Raw genomic sequence first — 17,257 nt, 5'->3', positions numbered from 1 at the left:
GGTCTATAGGTGGACGCCTTTTCGAGATATCGCCATTAGGGTGGGCCAGGGGTGACTCTAGAATGTTTGTACGATAACGGTATCAAACGAAAGGTGTTACTGAGCATTTTAAGAGGGATTGGGCCTTAGGTCTATAGGTGGACGCCTATTCGAGATATCGCCAATAGGGTGGGCCAGGGGTGACTCTAAAATGTTTGTACGATAAGGGTATCAAACGAAAGGTGTTACTGAGCATTTTAAGAGGGAGTGGGCATTAGGCCTTTTCGAGATATCGCCATTAGAGTGGGCCAGGAGGTGACTCTAGAATGTGTTTGTACGATATGTGTATCAAATGAAAGGTGGTAATGAGTATTTTAAAAGGGAGTAATCCTTAGTTCTATAGGTGGAAGCCTTTTCGAGATATCGCCATAAAGGTGGACCAAGGGTGACTCTAGAATGTTTGTACGATATGGATATCAAACGAAAGGTGTTACTGAGCATTTTAAGAGGGAGTGGGCATTAGGTCTATAGGTGGACGCCTTTTCGAGGTATCGCCATTAGGGTGGACCAAGGGTGACTCTAGAATGTTTGTACGATATGGATATCAAACGAAAGGTGTTACTGAGCATTTTAAGAGGGAGTAGGCATTAGGTCTATAGGTGGACGCCTTTTCGAGATATCGCCATTATGGTGGGCCAGGGGTGACTCTAGAATGTTTGTACGATATGGGTATCAAACGAAAGGTGTTACTGAGCATTTTAAGAGGGAGTGGACATTAGGTCTATAGGTGGACGCCTTTTCGAGATATCGCCATTAGGGTGGGCCAGGGGTGACTCTAGAATGATACGATATGGATATCAAATTAAAGGTATTAATGAGGGTTTTAAAAGCGAGTGGCGCTTAGATGTATATGTGAAGGCGTTCTCGCGATATCGACCAAAATGTGGACCAGGTGATCCAGAAAATCATCTGCCGGGTACTGCTAATTTATTTATATATGCAATACCACTAACAGTATTCCTGCCAAGATTCCAAGGGCTGTTGATTTCGCCTTGTAGAACTTTTTCATTTTCTTCTACTTAATATGGTAGGTGTCACACCCATTTTACAAAGTTTTTTCCAAAGTTATATTTTGCGTCAATAAGCCAATCCAGTTACCATGTTTCATCCCTTTTTTCGTATTTGGTATAGAATTATGGCATTTTTTTCATTTTTCGTAATTTTCGATATCGATAAAGTGGGCGTGGTTATGGTCGGATTTCGGCGATTTTTCATGCCAAGATAAAGTGAGTTCAGATAAGTACGTGGGCTAAGTTTAGTAAAGATATATCGGTTTTTGCTCGAGTTATTGTGTTAAGGGCCGAGCGGAAGGACAGACGGTGGTATGTGTATAAAAACTGGGCGTGGCTTTCACCGATTTCGCCCATTTTCACAGGGAACAGTTACCGTAATAGAATCTATGCCCCTACCAAATTTGAGAAGGATTGGTAAATTTTTGTTCGACTTATGGCATTAAAAGTATTCTAGACAAACTAAATGAAAATGGATGGAGCCACGCCCATTTTAAAATTTTCTTTTATTTTTGTATTTTGTTGCATCATATCATTACTGGAGTTGAATTTTGACTTAATTTATTTATATACAGTAAAGATATTAAATTTTTTGTTAAAATTTGAATTAAAAAAAAATTTTTTTTAAAAAGTGGGCGTGATCTTCATCCAATTTTGCTAATTTTTATTTAGCACATATATAGTAAGAGTAGTAACGTTCCTGCCAAATTTCATCATGATATCTTCAACGACTGCCAAATTACAGCTTGCAAAACTTTTTAATTACATTCTTGTAAATGTGGGCGGTGCCACGCCCATTGTCCAAAATCTTACTAATTTTCTATTCGGCGTCATAACTTCAACCCATCTACCAAGTTTGATCGCTTTAACCGTCTTTGGAAATGAATTATCGCGTTTTTTAGGTTTTTCGAAATTTTCGATATCGAAAAAGTGGGCGTGGTTATAGTCCGATATCGTTCATTTTAAATAGCGATCTGAGATGAGTGCCCAGGAGTCTAGATACCAAATTTCATCAAGATACCTCAAAATTTACTCATGTTAACGTGTTAACGGACAGACGGACGGACATGGCTCAATCAAATTTTTTTTCGATACTGATGATTTTGATATATGGAAGTATATATCTATCTCGATTCCTTTATACCTGTATAACCAACCGTTATCCAATCAAAGTTAATATACTCTGTGAGCTCTGCTCAACTGAATATAAAAATTAGAGGAGGTATGCAGACTATCAATGCTTAGCATTACGGGAGCCCTGAAAACAACCCCGACGGCTGCATTGTATGCCATTCTGCACATTCCACCTGTAAACCTGGTAGCAAGGAATATAGCGTTAACAACTGCAACCAGGCTCGGTGCTCGAGGCAGCCTGAGCACCGACCATACGGCCGTAGTAGTATAGCGTCATCACAAGACGAACAGACTACCTGATTCCCTATCTGCGCTTCGAGGGCGATCTTAAGGCCAAAATACAGGTGGACGGTTGGGGCAAGGGTGCTCAAATGGCGGACGAGGCGATACATGTATCCACAGATGGTTCCAAAGTAGTGGAAGGAGTTGGGTCTGCAGTATACTGTGTCGATCCGGAAATAAACAGATCCTGCAGGCTGCTGGATTACTGTAGCGTTTTCCAAGCGGAAATAGTAGCCGTAACCAAAGCAGTAAAAACCCTGGAGAGAATAGCTTAAGTTGCAACCGAGTTAACTTTATATTGACAGTCAAGCAGCAATTAAGGCAATAATCACGTATAGCATACTCTATAAATGCGTGTTAGAGTGTAAGCAGTCCCTGAAGAAAATCAAGACAGGGAGGGGCATACATCTATATTGGGTCCCAATGCATATGGGAATAGATAGGAATGAAAAAGCGGATGAACTACCTAAAAAGGGCGCATTCATTGAGGTGCACATGATCGACCAAGTGGGAAAGGCATGGGTTCTAGCGCGGGGCTGTAAGGTCTTATAACCTTAGACTAACAAAGTTGCTTCTATCATTAAAAAGAGAGGACTGTAGACTCTTGACGGTTATTCTGACTGGACACTGCCTTCTAGCGTCACATGCCTCTAAATTAGGCTTGGTCAGTGATAGCAGATGTAGGAAGTGCGGGCTGGAGGAGGAAACGATCGAGCACATTCCGTGCTCGTGCTTTGCGCTTGCCAGGTTAAGACTCCAGCTATTAGGAGTGATACAGCTGTCAGATCTAGAAGCAGCAAGTGGCTTAAGTCCTTTTTAACAATGTCTTACCGGGGCAATCGAAAGAGCTCTGGTGGGTTTAGGAGTCGAGGCGGCTCTGGTTGAATTTATTAGCAAACTTCTATGCGGCAGAATGTTCGAAGGGGAGTGGGGAGGGGCCATAATTAAGAGGAAGGTGTGCAGGGGTACGCCACGGGGGTGTCCTATCTCCTCTCCTCTGGGTTGTGGTAGTCAACGCGCTTCTTGTGGAGCTGGAAGCCAATGGTTGTCGGGTGGTTGCCTATGCAGATGACCTCGCTATCCTAGTCAGAGGCAAATTTCTGGGCACCGTGCGCGATGTTCTGCAGGGCTACCTGGATACTGTGGCTAGGTGGGCTGAATCATGTGAATTGGAGGTCAACCCGGGAAAAACGGAATGGGTTCTTTTCACAAGGAGATATAAGTTGCCCGATTTCAGAACTCCCTCGATTGGAGGGGACCGTTGGTACTTTCTGATAGGGGTAAATATTTGGGGATTGTTTTGGACAAGAAACTGTCCTGGATACGCAATGTGGAAGATAGGGCCAGGAAGGCCACCATTGCCTTGTACTGCGGCAGAGGGGCTATCGGAAAGAGATGGGGACTCTCGCCAAAAGTAGTACACTGGCTTTATGAGATGGTGGTCAAACCGATTCTGCTATATGGAGTGCTGGTCTGGTGGAAAGCACTGGACATGGCGAGCATCTCCAAAATGTTAGTGTCAGTGCAACGGACGGCGCTGATCGGTATCTGTAGCGCTCTCAGAACAACACCAACCTTGGCAATGAACGTCATGCTGAACATATACCCAGTAGATATTGCGGGAAAGGCGGCCGCGGCAAGGTCGTTGGTCAGGCTTTGTGATATGGGATATGGACTTTCTGACCGCGGACACTCTAACCTTCTTACCAGTTTCGACTTTATCTCGGACAGAACGGACTATTTATGCCGATAACTGCCCCCTATACAACCTTCACCCCAGTCATTCCAGAGAGAGAGGAGTGGGGAAGAGGAATTATCTGGGGCATTGGACCGGTTAACTTGTTCACGGATGGGTCGAAACTGGATGGAAAGGTTGGTGGGGGGGGGGGGGGGGGTCTTTTGTCAAGAGCTAAATTTAAGCCGAAAGTTTAAGTTGGCTGAACACTGCAGTATATTCCAAGCGGAAGTTGCTGCGATTAAGGATGCGGTGGATGGAATGCTATCCAGTGATACTACGGTTAGGGAATTTAACATCTACTCTGATAGCCAAGCGGCTATCAAGGCCTTCAGCTCCACTACAGTGCGATCGAGGGTGGTCTGGGAGTGCTTGACCTCGCTTGCGATTGCATCGAATTATTTTACAATAAGATAATCTGGGTCCCGGGCCATAGTGATATCCCGGGTAACTGTCAAGCGGATCTCTTAGCCCGAATCGGTACAACTGAACCGGATGAAGATGGCTGTAGGGATTTCGGGATCCCGCTGGCCACCTGTGGATTGCTCCTCCATAGCTGAGCCTCGAATCAGCTCAGCAAACGTTGGGCGAACACCACGTCTTGCAGGGTAGCAAGATCTCTCTGGCCGAAAGTGGATGGCAGGAGGTCTGCTGAAATAATTGGGTTCACTAAGGCTCACCTATCAATGGTCATTGGGGTTTTGACAGGGCACTGTCCCATGGGTATCCATGCGGTACGTCTCAGTATACTGGAAACTCCATCCTGCTGCAGCTGTATGGAGGATGATGAGGTGGAATCACCAAATCACTTTATGCTTGATTGCCCAGCTTTTGTCAGAACTAGGCGAAAGTACTTCGGTCGCGACTCACTTGGATCTCCCGAGGATTTATCCAAAGTTGAGAGCGGTATCATTCGGAGCTTTATCGTAGCTGCCAACGATTCTCTAAGTAGCTAGATCTATGTCACCGTTATTTTTGGTGTGTGTGGTATCACAACGGACCTTCGTGTTGTCCAAGTGAGCTATCCTGATCAGGGCAGCTACCACCTAACCTATCCTATCCTATAGCATAGCACTTACAGACTAAGCTTACGCTTACGCTTATAGTTACACCTTACGCTTACATTCAGGATTCCCCCATACATTGGGCGTAGTTGTTTACTCATAAAAAAACAATTTTGTAGTTCTTTGATTCTTGATTCGTTTATAGTACTTAAGAATTAGACCAGCTACAACAGCAACAACAACAACCAGCTATCAACACCTTCGTAAATATCTAAATATTTTGTATATGATTGCACTTGTGAAAAATTGATGAAAACAGATATAAGTTCCATACTCTTTGACTAATTCTTTAAACGTGAACATTTTTTTCCAAACAAGTTTAACTATCCAACAGTGCTGCAATTAATGATTTATTTTCTCATTCAATTGTACGATGGCACACTGCACCATCTATGACCTTTTGTCTTCAATCGTTGTTGTTTATTCAATTCTTGTGCCCATAAAACAATAAAAATGCACTCAAAAGGAAAGCCGCCACAGTATTTATTTCCCTTTCACTTTGTATACGATTTAGGCGTAATTCTCATTCTTGGCATGATGTGGCATACCAACCATTCGCCACTTCAAATTGCTGTTGCTGTGATTAAATTTATGCGGCCAGTTTCTATAATAAATAAAAAAATCACTTGCAGCACTTGTAGCGTGTACTTATATGCAATTATTTAACCACTTTCCTGAAAGATACTTTTAATCAACTTGAATTTTCTTCCAATTTTCAATTTTCATTCATTTCTATCGCATTTGCGGCCAAGAAGTCGTGCCTCGTGCTAAGCTCGGGCATTGAGGTTGAGTGAAAATAGGCTACCATAAACAAAATCTATTAACGAAGTGTTTTTGCTATAGTTGCCCATTGCTATAGTATTGTTCCTCACATTTGTTGTTGATTTTGTTTTTTGTTGTTAACTTTTATATTGTTGCTATTGCTGACCTCAATTGCTTTTGATTGCTTCATAAGAAAGTATTTGATTTTTCTACTTAGCCCGCAGCTTCTTTTTTGTGTGGTTCCTCTGATTTTTAGTAGTCGCCAAGTTTTTTCTTTAGCTTTTCTTTCTGGTCTTGTATTTGTGTGGTTTTAAAATTTTGTTATACACACTTCTTGATTAGTGTTAAGCAGAGCTCATGAATAACTCTTAAACTATTTGAAAAATTGCATAGTCAAAAGTTATTGAAGGATAGTTTCATTTTTAACGAAATCGAATTATTTTATCAGAAACAGGATCTCATAACAGATCCACAAAATAAACCTTCTTTAAGTGAGAATCAATGAAATAAACCTGTTTCAAAGGAAATACAAAACCAACTTGTGATGCCAAGAATCTTACAGGAAACTTTCTTGTGTGAACTGCTCAGTCTTTATGTAAATCGCGCAATGTTCCGTCAACTCAACCGAAATAGGATTCTACGCTGGGCTGCGCACACGGCGTGCAAATACTAGCAACTGGTTTGCACTTCAACTTTATCAGTGGTTTCATAAAGGAGGCATTAAAGAAACTGAATGAATGAGCGAATACCGCAGGTCATTTGTAGAATCACAATCCCAATCTTTTGTACTTTTTTTCTTCCCCTTTTGATCTAAGTTGAACTTAAGGTTCAACATCGCAAAGTTAAATAACTGTACTTGGTTTGGTATAGGCGCGTACAAAGCAGGCGAAACTCTGGAAACCTCAGATCTTCACGGTAGAAATGGGTTGAATGGCCTAGAAGATCTTATGTAAACGTGATAACGAGCTGGCTTTTCGTTAGAAGAACAAAAGCATCGATCCTGGGCAACGTCATTTATTTCTATCGATGACATATTGTTGTTGTAGCGATTAAGACACTCCTCGCAGATTTTGGAGGAGTTTTATCCTTAATGATCCTTTGCCTGATATAGACCCTTTGCCGTCCCACCGCCATCCGCTACGTTCACGAGGAGCTTGGGGTCGGCTGGTAAAGGAACATGATTCGCAACGGGTAGTTGAGGTTGGCGATTGGGTTTGAAAAGGCTATAAATTGCGCTGGCTACCCCTTGAATCATTGGGTATTTTAGTCGCCTCTTACGGCAGGCATTCTTGCTGCGGGTATGCTCTAAGTCCCTCAACAACCGCTGGGATAAACAGACGTGGGTCAGCTCCAGCTTTCTCAGGACCGTAGGAGGCCATTTCATTCTTCTTCTCCTCAGTTCTGGCTCCGGCCGTAGGTCCAGGTAAAAATATAGGTAGCTAACGTCTTGCTAACAGGGTGTCAGTTCCCAAAGATCGTCTTTTTATTCAGGTACCTTTTATATAAAGTGCAAATATGAGACCAGTGGTGTCCAACGAATGAGCATGTACCTTCATCTTTCTAGGCTGATGGCTGATGCCATCAATGCTAAAATATTCTCCTATCTGAGTGCAATGGGTGCGACAAGAACCGCTGAACGAACAGCCACTTCTATAAGGTAAACAATAGCATAGATGACCTCTGGTAAACATCTTCATAACACATTCATTTTTGGAGCTGTATTCGCCGCGTGTAATTGAGGTTGATAATTAGGTTATGGGAGCTATAAATCTCGCTGGAATTTCCACTCTCTTCGTAAGAATAACTACTGGCATCCTATTAAGACTTTGTATGAGTTTGATGTTAACTGTTTGAGATCTACTCCAACCTCCGAAGAACCACCGCATAACCTAGGACCCATAGTAATATAAAATTTTTGGGAAAACCTTTTTCGAATCCATCCATAAGTATTATATCTCTTCTCAAATCTTTGAAGTTTATGGATGGTTATAAGTAAATGCGCGAGATTGCAACCAATGCTGTTGCACATTCGTCAATCTGCTCACAATATTTTCTATTGTGTGATTACAAAACGATGCATCGGCGCCAAACTGCGTCTGAGTGGACTCGCCAGAGCTACAAACTGAGCCCCGAATTGGTTTTCGGCTAACTCTTATTTTGGAGCTCAGCAAAGTCTGCTTCTTCAGAAAGATGTTGAGAATTGCAAAAATGCTACTGTCTGTATAATTTGTTTAATTACTAAGACTTCGTGTTGAATATAAATATTCCACGCTAATCAGTGTTTTTCAGATCTCCTTCCCATTCGCTATTTTTAGTTATCGAAAAGTTTACACCGAATTATGCATGTCAAAATAAATTTAATTTATGAGAATGAATGAATAAATACACAAGCCAAGAGGAAGTGTTAATTGCATGCAAATTAATTATTTTCACTGTAATCTTCTTGACCTATATACGTCAGAATAGTCCACGTACACACATACATATTTCAGTGTTGTTAATTTGCTATAGCACCAACTCCGTGTCTTCAGTCTTCTAGATCATAATAAGCTTATGTAGAATATTTGTTGAATCTACAGCTGTGCTAATACATTTTGCGCTCATTTAATCACTTTCATATGAAGTGTCCACCAAATCTATATATATAAAAATCAAATTCTGTGTGCGTGTATTACCTATGGAAACGTATTTCCCACACTTCAATCATCACCAAATTTTGGCTATAGGTTCCCTCGATCACCGACAAGGTTTTAGGTTAAAAATAATTTGGATATATGAAAGGGACGTGGCACCTCCCATACAAATGAAATCCTTGGTACTGCATAACTCTGAAGGTATAAATCCAAGAACATTGAAATTCAGTAAAGACTTATATGAGGTCAATGCCTAACACCACCAAGAAAATGTGGAATTGGGAAAAAGGGGGCGTGGCACCTCCCATACAAATCAATATATATAAAAGAAAGTCGTGTTAGTTACACTATGCATAACTCAAGAACGGATGATGCGATTTGGCTGAAAATTGGTGGAGAGGTAGGTTAGTACCAGAGAATGGACATAGGATACTTTTTATCCCATTATGGCTGGGGTCTTGAGATCAAAACGTGGACCTTGGTACTCCTGGGATGTGTTTGTACAATATGGGTACCAAATGGAAGCCGTTTATGAGTGCTTTAGTACAGGATAGTTTTCATACCTATTGGTGACTAGGGTCTCACGATACAGGCCAAAATGTGGACCCGGATACCCCCAGAAAGTGTGTGTAATATGGATAGCAAATGAAAGCTGTTGATGTGTGCTTTAATACAGAGTAATTTTTATATCGCTGGGTGACTAGGGTCTTGATATATAGGCCAAAAATTGGAACCGGATACCCCTACAATGTGTGTGTAACATGGATATCAAATGAAAGCTGTTGCTGAGAGCTTTAAAGTAATTTCCATTGTCATATTCGATTTAGCTGCATCAAACTGGAAAAACTGATAAATAAGCATGCGAAGCCGAAATAAAGACATGAATTAATAATACCCACATACCTATATACATATGTACTTCCTATTCGATTTGGCTGAAATTTGGTGTATTAATTTGCCTGTATTAGTATTTACGATCCTTTTTTCCGGGAAATAGACCAGAGACGGACTGGGACTGGGATTAGGACTAGAACTGGGGCTGAGACTCGGAGTGGGACTGAGACTCGGAATAGGAGTGAAACAAAACACATATCACCCTCTGGGACTGGCAATAAGGGATGAAGAAGAATGAGAAGAACTTGAGAGAAGGGAAAAGAGGAAAGGAGAAGGAGACTGAGAAAGAGGTAGAGTGAGACGAAATAGAGATAAATGAATCGAAAAAAAACGGAGGGAGGAGTGAATAAAAGGATTAAGTAAAAATATAAGAGGGGGAGGCAGAGTTAGACGGAAAACGCTTATTAAGATGTATGCATATAGGGCAGAACAACGTCTGCCAGGTCTGCTAGTGCTTAAATAAATTTAACACAATACGCGATTTTCTTTAACCAAGTTCGTTTCTTAAGTCATTTGTTGTTTGTTCATGGCCTGAAGAACGAGCAGAAAATTTTGCTAAACTGATTTAAAAAAATATTTCCTGAGTTGGGTTTGAACAAGAAAAAATTAAGATGTTATCATGAAAGCGGCTATCTTAAAAATTAATTGTACCCGTTAAAACAACGCCCACATAAAATATTATAACATGTCTTGTTTTGAGTTTTTTTCAGTCAGTTGAGAAATTGCGCTTTCGTTTTTTTAAACTTAAATGAAATTTGAAAACAGAATTTCCGGAAGTTTACAACTTTGGTATTATTTGTAAATGTGTATGCCACTGGCTGCTCTTCTATGTCATAGTCACTCAATTGACTCGAGATTTACGGCTGTAGCACTCTTTTCGACATGTTAAATAAATCACGAAAAATCTATTCGTCCAGGAAAGCAAAAAAAGTCAGCAGCGTACGTGAGTGAAAGTAAAACGAATTCTTAAACTTCAAAGCATGCAACTCTCTCTGCCACTTTTCAGTTCAACTTCTAGGAAATTTTCTTCGGTATCTAGTTCCTTACATATTTGAAAACAAATGCATGTCTATAGACATGTATCTCGATTTTTTTTATACGCCGCTCGTTCATTATCGTTTTACTTAACCAGCAGTTATGAAAAGTAAATGATTATGATAAGAGCAGTAAAAGTTTGACCCAAAGTGCCTTTGTCCTAACGTCGGCCTTGTAGCTCTATTCAAAATAAAAGAATACGTTTTGACGAATGAAAGTCCCATTGATTGTATCTTGATTCATCTTGCTTGTCTATTTGTTATAATATCGGTTTCGAGCTTTTTTATGGCGAAAAGGGAAAATAAGAGTTGAAGTAGCTTTTATTAACTACATTGAAAGTGTTTTAGACATGTTTTGCCGTTTGCTTACTCAATCAGATTCTGGGAAATGCGGGTGTATCCGCTTTGAAATATATATGCTGACACAAATTTATACATACTTGTACAGGAAATGTAATTTTCGCACGCTCTATAAATAAGACACAATGAATATTAAAAAAAAAGAATATATAAGGAAGTAATTTAAATTTGAAAAAATTAATTGTTTTGAGTGGTAAAGAAGCGAGTGAGTACCAAGTGTTCCGATGTGTTAACTGGAGCTTGGTCAAGGGTTCAATCACAACAAAGGTAATTTTACCTGAAACAAATAGTTTTGGTCTTCTAGCCAAGAGCTTCATCGGTTTCTTATCGGTAAGAAATGAAAAATTATTGTTTAACTACCCGCATATTACAACAGAGCATTATTCTCGTCGAGTCATAGGTTTGTTATATTCTTGCTATCAGCTGGTTAGAGATGATAACAAATTGATAACACTCAGAAAAAATATCGATAACTTTTCGAAAGCACATCGATAACTTTTCAAAAATAACCCCATAACAAATTGGTTAAAACAAAGCGATAATTTTCGAAATTAAATCGATAAAATTTAATGACATATCGATAACTTAAAAAAAAAATTAATAGCTTTTTTGTAAAAAATCGTATCCTTTTCGAAAACCTTGATAAATTTTTGAAAACATATCGATAATTTTTCGAAAAACAATTTATAAATTATAAAAAACCAATTAGTGCTTGATAAAAAACCAAAAACTTATTTTTAAAGATCGTTGATAACCTTTGGTGTCTTTAACATAGTAAGAACGATGCTCGTTTTTACCTTGTCGATAGCAAACCTATTTATGTACAACAAATCGATAACACGTCAATAATAAATGGATAACACCCTCATATATTTCTCACTTTTCTCTGTGGTCTAACTTGCGCTCTTATTCTCGTTGTTTCTTTTCCTCACATTCACCTTCTCCCCCTAATTCAAATTGTTCTCTTCAATTTCCGTTCCCATTTGTACTCCTTTTACTCATTACTTTTCCTTCGCCTTCTCTTTCATTCCGCTTACACTTTGTCTTCCTCTACCCTACATCCTTGTCTATTTTTTATTTCAACGCGCTACCTCTGCGCTAACACTCATCTCGTGCTTTCTCCTCGTATGGCCTCTGTTGCCATCTTTCTCTCCCACTTTACCTCTGCTCATTGGACATGACCTAGTTTCATAGGTGAGTGATTGTGGCAATACCGCCAAACTAGATTAGTCGTTTGCAGTCGTTTAATTGGAACGAAATAGGTGAGTCCTCAAAAATGGCATGCTCTTAGTGTGAATTCCAATGGAAAAAATTATGAACTGGTGAAAGCCACCTGTCGCAGGGAGGTGATGCACTAATGGTGTTATCAATCCCATAAATAACACAATCGCACAAGCGCTAAAAGGTAATATTTTAACAAAAATCACCCTAATGCGACTTTTCGACCCCTTTCCATAAGTAAAAACTGATTTATCATTTCAGCGATTTAAAGATGACTCGAAAATGACTGTCTTGTACGCATGGAAAGCGATTTATTTAAAATAAAAAACAAAATGTGCAGCGATATTAAATTTGTAATAAGGGGCTCTTTGTAGACTTGAAACTGATCGCAAAGCTCGTCAGGAAGAGTAGCGTTAACGCTACGATTTTCTTCCCACGAAATGATCTTTCATCATCGGAGAATAGTTAAGTACATTTCTGATACCTGGCTACACACTTGATCGTCAGTCGGCGGCCCACGACAGCCCAAAATATCCACTGTTTATGTAAGCAAAGTTTTATGCACGACAGAATATAATTCATGTTTGGCCTCTTAAAACTACAAGGAAATAAAGCATTGCCAATGCTAATGGAAATTTTACAGGTCTGTCTTAAGGAGAGGCCTTTTAAAATGCTTTGAGTTTGAAACTCATTCTATTTAATTTTTTTTTATTTGTGCGCTACTTATTTTGTTTTTAGCCATTAACATAAAACATTTAATTTTCGAAAGTAAGCCTTTAAAAAGCCATAATTTTTAGGATACAAAAGTGTTTGTTTGCCTTTACAGAGCTTTAAACAAAATTTTCTATAAAATATAACTTAATATAAATAACTAACAAAAACTGGTTGAAAGAATTTATGCACACACCCCGGAAACTTAAGGCAAGCAATAAACGTCGGATCATAGATTCTTTAAATTCTGTTGACTTTCAGTTGGCAACATATCTGAGAAATTTAAGTGGCGAGCGGTGAGTGCATGTGGCAGTAAATTGCATGCGCTTAAACAATGTGCATGTGTAAATAAATTTAACTAATCCTATTTGAAGTAGAGGAAGAGATTGGTCAAATAGCTTCCAGCTAGAAATAAATTATCAAGTTCTTAGTATTCTAGCTTCAAATCCAAAACTTGTTTTCTTTCTCTACGTTAACTAAGATTTGAGGAGCAAATGTGCATTGATAATTAAGACTTCCATACAAAAACATTAGAAGAAAATATATCACGTAAAATAAACCACAACAACAAAAATGCCATAAGTTTGTTCACCTAGTTTTAAAAGTGTTTTTTTTATATTTTCTTATGTTTGTTATCTTACTTATTTACATACGTATATACACTCATTCAACAGATTCATATAAAAGATAAGTAATTGAAATTCATACTCACACTGCGCTAAACTGGGATTGTCTACAAAAACGGGCGTCGCTTGCGTTGGTGTTGCTGTGCAGTTGAGTAGCAAGAGAAATGCCAGCAGTGGCAGCAAAGATGCAGCATCAGATTTTAGTGCTTGCCATAGCGACCTGTTGCTGTTGGTTAAATTGGTGGTGTTTGTGTGCAGGTGCTCTTTATAATTTTGCTCTGCCGCTTTTCTAAATGCATCTTCCTTACAAGTTTCTGTTGTTAATTTTGTTGTTGTTATATGTCTGTTTATTTTTGTTTGCTTGATTGCATTGTTTGTGTTGTAATTATTTAACGCATTTGATGTTGAATTTCTATTTGACGTTCTTGTTTGATTTGTTGCTGCTGCCGTGATTGCGTTTGTCATTGCAGTGTTGTATTTCGCTGTGTCGCAGGCAGGCGGTGGAAATGCGGATAGTCGCATTAGATGTTTTGTACCTATCTGAAAGAGAAAAAGAACGTTCAGTTGGAGAATGAGTTAGAACTTTTGTATTTTTGTAAATCGGCTGATAAGTGGAATATCGCCCTTTTTCGGGTTCTGTTTCGAAGCGCCATTTCTAAAAATTTGTTTGCGCAGTGCCCTGCCTCAGAATTTTTATGAATAACATTTTGACATGATATAAGGCATTTATGAAAGAAATTCTGAAATAGATTGTTTTCGATACTAGGTTAATTTATAAACTCACATATTAAGGCTTTTAACCTTGGTCATACCACTGGGTATCTTTTTACAAGGTTGCCATTTATCACCTTTTTTTTATTAATCAAGTTATGCTAATATGGGTATCATTCGAAAGGCGCTACATATGGCTGAGTGGTTACAGTCATCTGACTTTACACTAGTATGAATAAGTGGAAAGTTTAGCGTGAGTCCTGTCATTGTTGGCCTAACCTCACGGTGCATACATGCATGCATGTCCGGCCTAAGACTCGATAACTTGGCCTCAATTGATGTTGTGGGTGGACACACCATCACCTTGGTGGGGTTGGAGGCCTATCTAAAACCTCTTCCATTCTAAGGGTCATGGCACCCGGTTGCAATGCAACTCCACATTCGAGCTGACCAACTCTTACCGCATTCGGATATCAACCACAACCACCACGATGCTCCCCAAAAGGGCCAACCGCAAACGAGCAGAAACGGAGCAAGCTCCGCAGGCTATCTGCTCCCCGTGGTACCAGTTTAAAGTCTTGGTATGACTTTCGTAGCCGAAGCTACTACCGGTTAATTATCCACCTACTCCGGACGGCGCCAGGAAAAAATAAAAAGAAAAACGAGATGGGGTTGGAGCCCCACCTCATACACACATACACACATGCAAACATACTAACCACCATTAGACACCAATACGCAACGCCGTCGAAAAACTTCCACTGCATACTCATTCAATAAACTAACAGACCGACTAGTGGAGAGAGCCCCACTTACATCGAAACCATTATCACCAACTATAACACCAAAATCCTAATACGCCGGACATTCACACAAAGCCCCACACACACAACGCTCCGTTTCGCTCAGGCCTCTCTTATGCAAAAGCGCATTGAGGGAACCATGACCTGTTAGCAGAAAAGCCAGACTCAGACTAAATCTGAAATGTGGATTTTCTGCTACAAACGAAACGTCCCGGATGTACTCGAACGTTACCCTTCCATTAGAACTACAAGCCTGTATTTTAAAATTTATTTACCATATTTAATACCAGAATGAATGTTGGGCATTCGAATTCAATACTCAACTCCCGAGATGATAGCTGATGAAGAAGTGAAATTCAGAAACATGTCCTAGTAACCATCACCGTTTATAAACTTTGCAGTTTTTGTCTAATATCAATAACATGAAATTTGGGTTTTCGTAACTTTTAATATTATTAAATTGGGTATTAATACAAGGTCTTTCATGTCGTATTTGAATGTTTACATCTTTAGATAGAATTTTTTATGTAGGGCTGCCAACTAACATTTTTGTATATATTTCTTTATATATCGTCGGTACCATGAAAGACCAGCACGTTTCGTATTCCCATGGATGTTACATAGTCTATTATACACATTGTTTTGTATATCCCCTAGCATTTCGAAATTGAATAACTTAACATACTTTTTATCATTCCGCGAACAAAAAAACTGTAGAGATATGGCTGTTTCTGTACGTATTTCAAAATATAATTTCGAAAAAGAACTCTCCTTAACCGTCGATTTTCGCTTTAAAAATCATTAAAACAAAACTATTTCATACATTTCCCCAAAAAATCGAACGTTAAAGTAGTACAACAAAAACACTTAGAATAAATCAGCTAAACCATTTATTCAAAATCACTCGAGCCTTTGTTTCCTGCTGAAAAGCGAAAGTTTGCCTTTCATGCAAAAAATTTCTTTTAATCCAAATTAAAACAGCATGCAAATAAAATAACAACAAAAGCATGTTCCCAGTGCCGCTTTATTAACAATAACCATAAAATTCAAAAAGTTATGAAAACACAAAAGAGAATATTCAAAATTAACAGCAGCTCAGTCGAGAAATGCAAAAACTTTCATTTTTTGACCTAAAATTAACTTGAGAGTAAACACAAAATGAAGCAAAACGAAATCAAATATTTTGCACGCTTACCAACGCGAACTAGCAGGCTGACACTGATTGTCTTTAGTTGACTGTTTCTACGGATCGTGCTTGACGTGCAGTCGAAGTATCAGTTGGGAGGCGTTGATTTTATTGCTTCTGCTGCTGGCTGCGTTGACACTTACATAAAGTGAGAGAAGCAGCAAAAAAATAGAGAAACACGAGCAACGATGCCAACTGACAACAAGAAGTAGCACAATTTGTTTACTTCACAGAGATGATGACGAAGATAAAATCTTGTACGTGAACCCAATGAACCAAATGCCATGTGAAAGTGATATGAAATTAAAGTGAAATTTTTTACTTAAATTTAATTTTGTTTACATGATATTATTATAATATACCTGAAAAAAATCGTGCGATATATCCCTAAAGAGATCTTTTGTCCACATTGTGGCATAATTGATCCCCTATAGTTCCTTTTGGGAATATTTGGCATCAGTTAGTTTGAAATTTATGTAGCCAATTGACAAAAAATAAAATTAAAAAAAAACAGCAACCAAATGAATAAAATAAGAAGATTAAATGTGATTGAATAGCATTATTTAAGAAAAAATGCGGAGCTCTAAACCGAACCTAATATACTGGGACCATATATTCCATTATCTAATATTTGGTTTGTTCTTAATATTCTACAACACCAATACGAAACAAATCAAAAATATTGTATTAGAGTTTAAAACATTATAAAATCTGTAAGAAATTGCGTACGGGTAGAAAGAGGACTTGTCCGACATTATTCATAGGCGAATGAAAGAGACTTGTGTGACTCTGGCTGTAGAGGCACGAAGAGAATATGTCCGACACTACCCGTATGGATACAAAAAGGGCCTATCGGACACTTCCCATAGGGGTACAAAGAGGAAGTGTCGAGCATTACAGAAAATATTTGTCCGGCAGTACCCGTAGGGGTAAAAATAGAGCGTGTCGAACAGTACCCAAACGGGTACAAAGAGGAAGTGTCAAACATTGCAAAAGGGATTTGTCCGATAGTACGCGTAGGGGTATAAAGAGAACCAGTCGGACATTACCCT

General features: G+C 39.0%; 1 protein-coding gene across 3 annotated transcripts in view; it reads right to left on the bottom strand.

The window, feature by feature from the left end:
* Np (Notopleural) overlaps window positions 1–17,257 on the bottom strand; it is a 118,800-nt gene that overhangs the window by 37,584 nt on the left and 63,959 nt on the right. For 2 of the 3 annotated variants that reach the window (XM_067774238.1, XM_067774239.1), the window contains one exon: window positions 13,592–14,045. In XM_067774238.1, coding sequence (XP_067630339.1) covers window positions 13,592–14,045 — 454 coding nt within the window. The remainder of the gene's footprint in view (window positions 1–13,591; window positions 14,046–17,257) is intronic. The other variant, XM_067774240.1, reaches the window with a different exon arrangement.

The sequence above is a fragment of the Eurosta solidaginis genome, chromosome 3, assembly GCF_040869045.1.
Source record: "Eurosta solidaginis isolate ZX-2024a chromosome 3, ASM4086904v1, whole genome shotgun sequence".
Taxonomy (NCBI): Eukaryota; Metazoa; Arthropoda; class Insecta; order Diptera; family Tephritidae; genus Eurosta; species Eurosta solidaginis.
The sequence above is the reverse complement of the archived record's forward strand: the minus strand, read 5'-3'. Positions and strand labels throughout refer to the sequence as shown.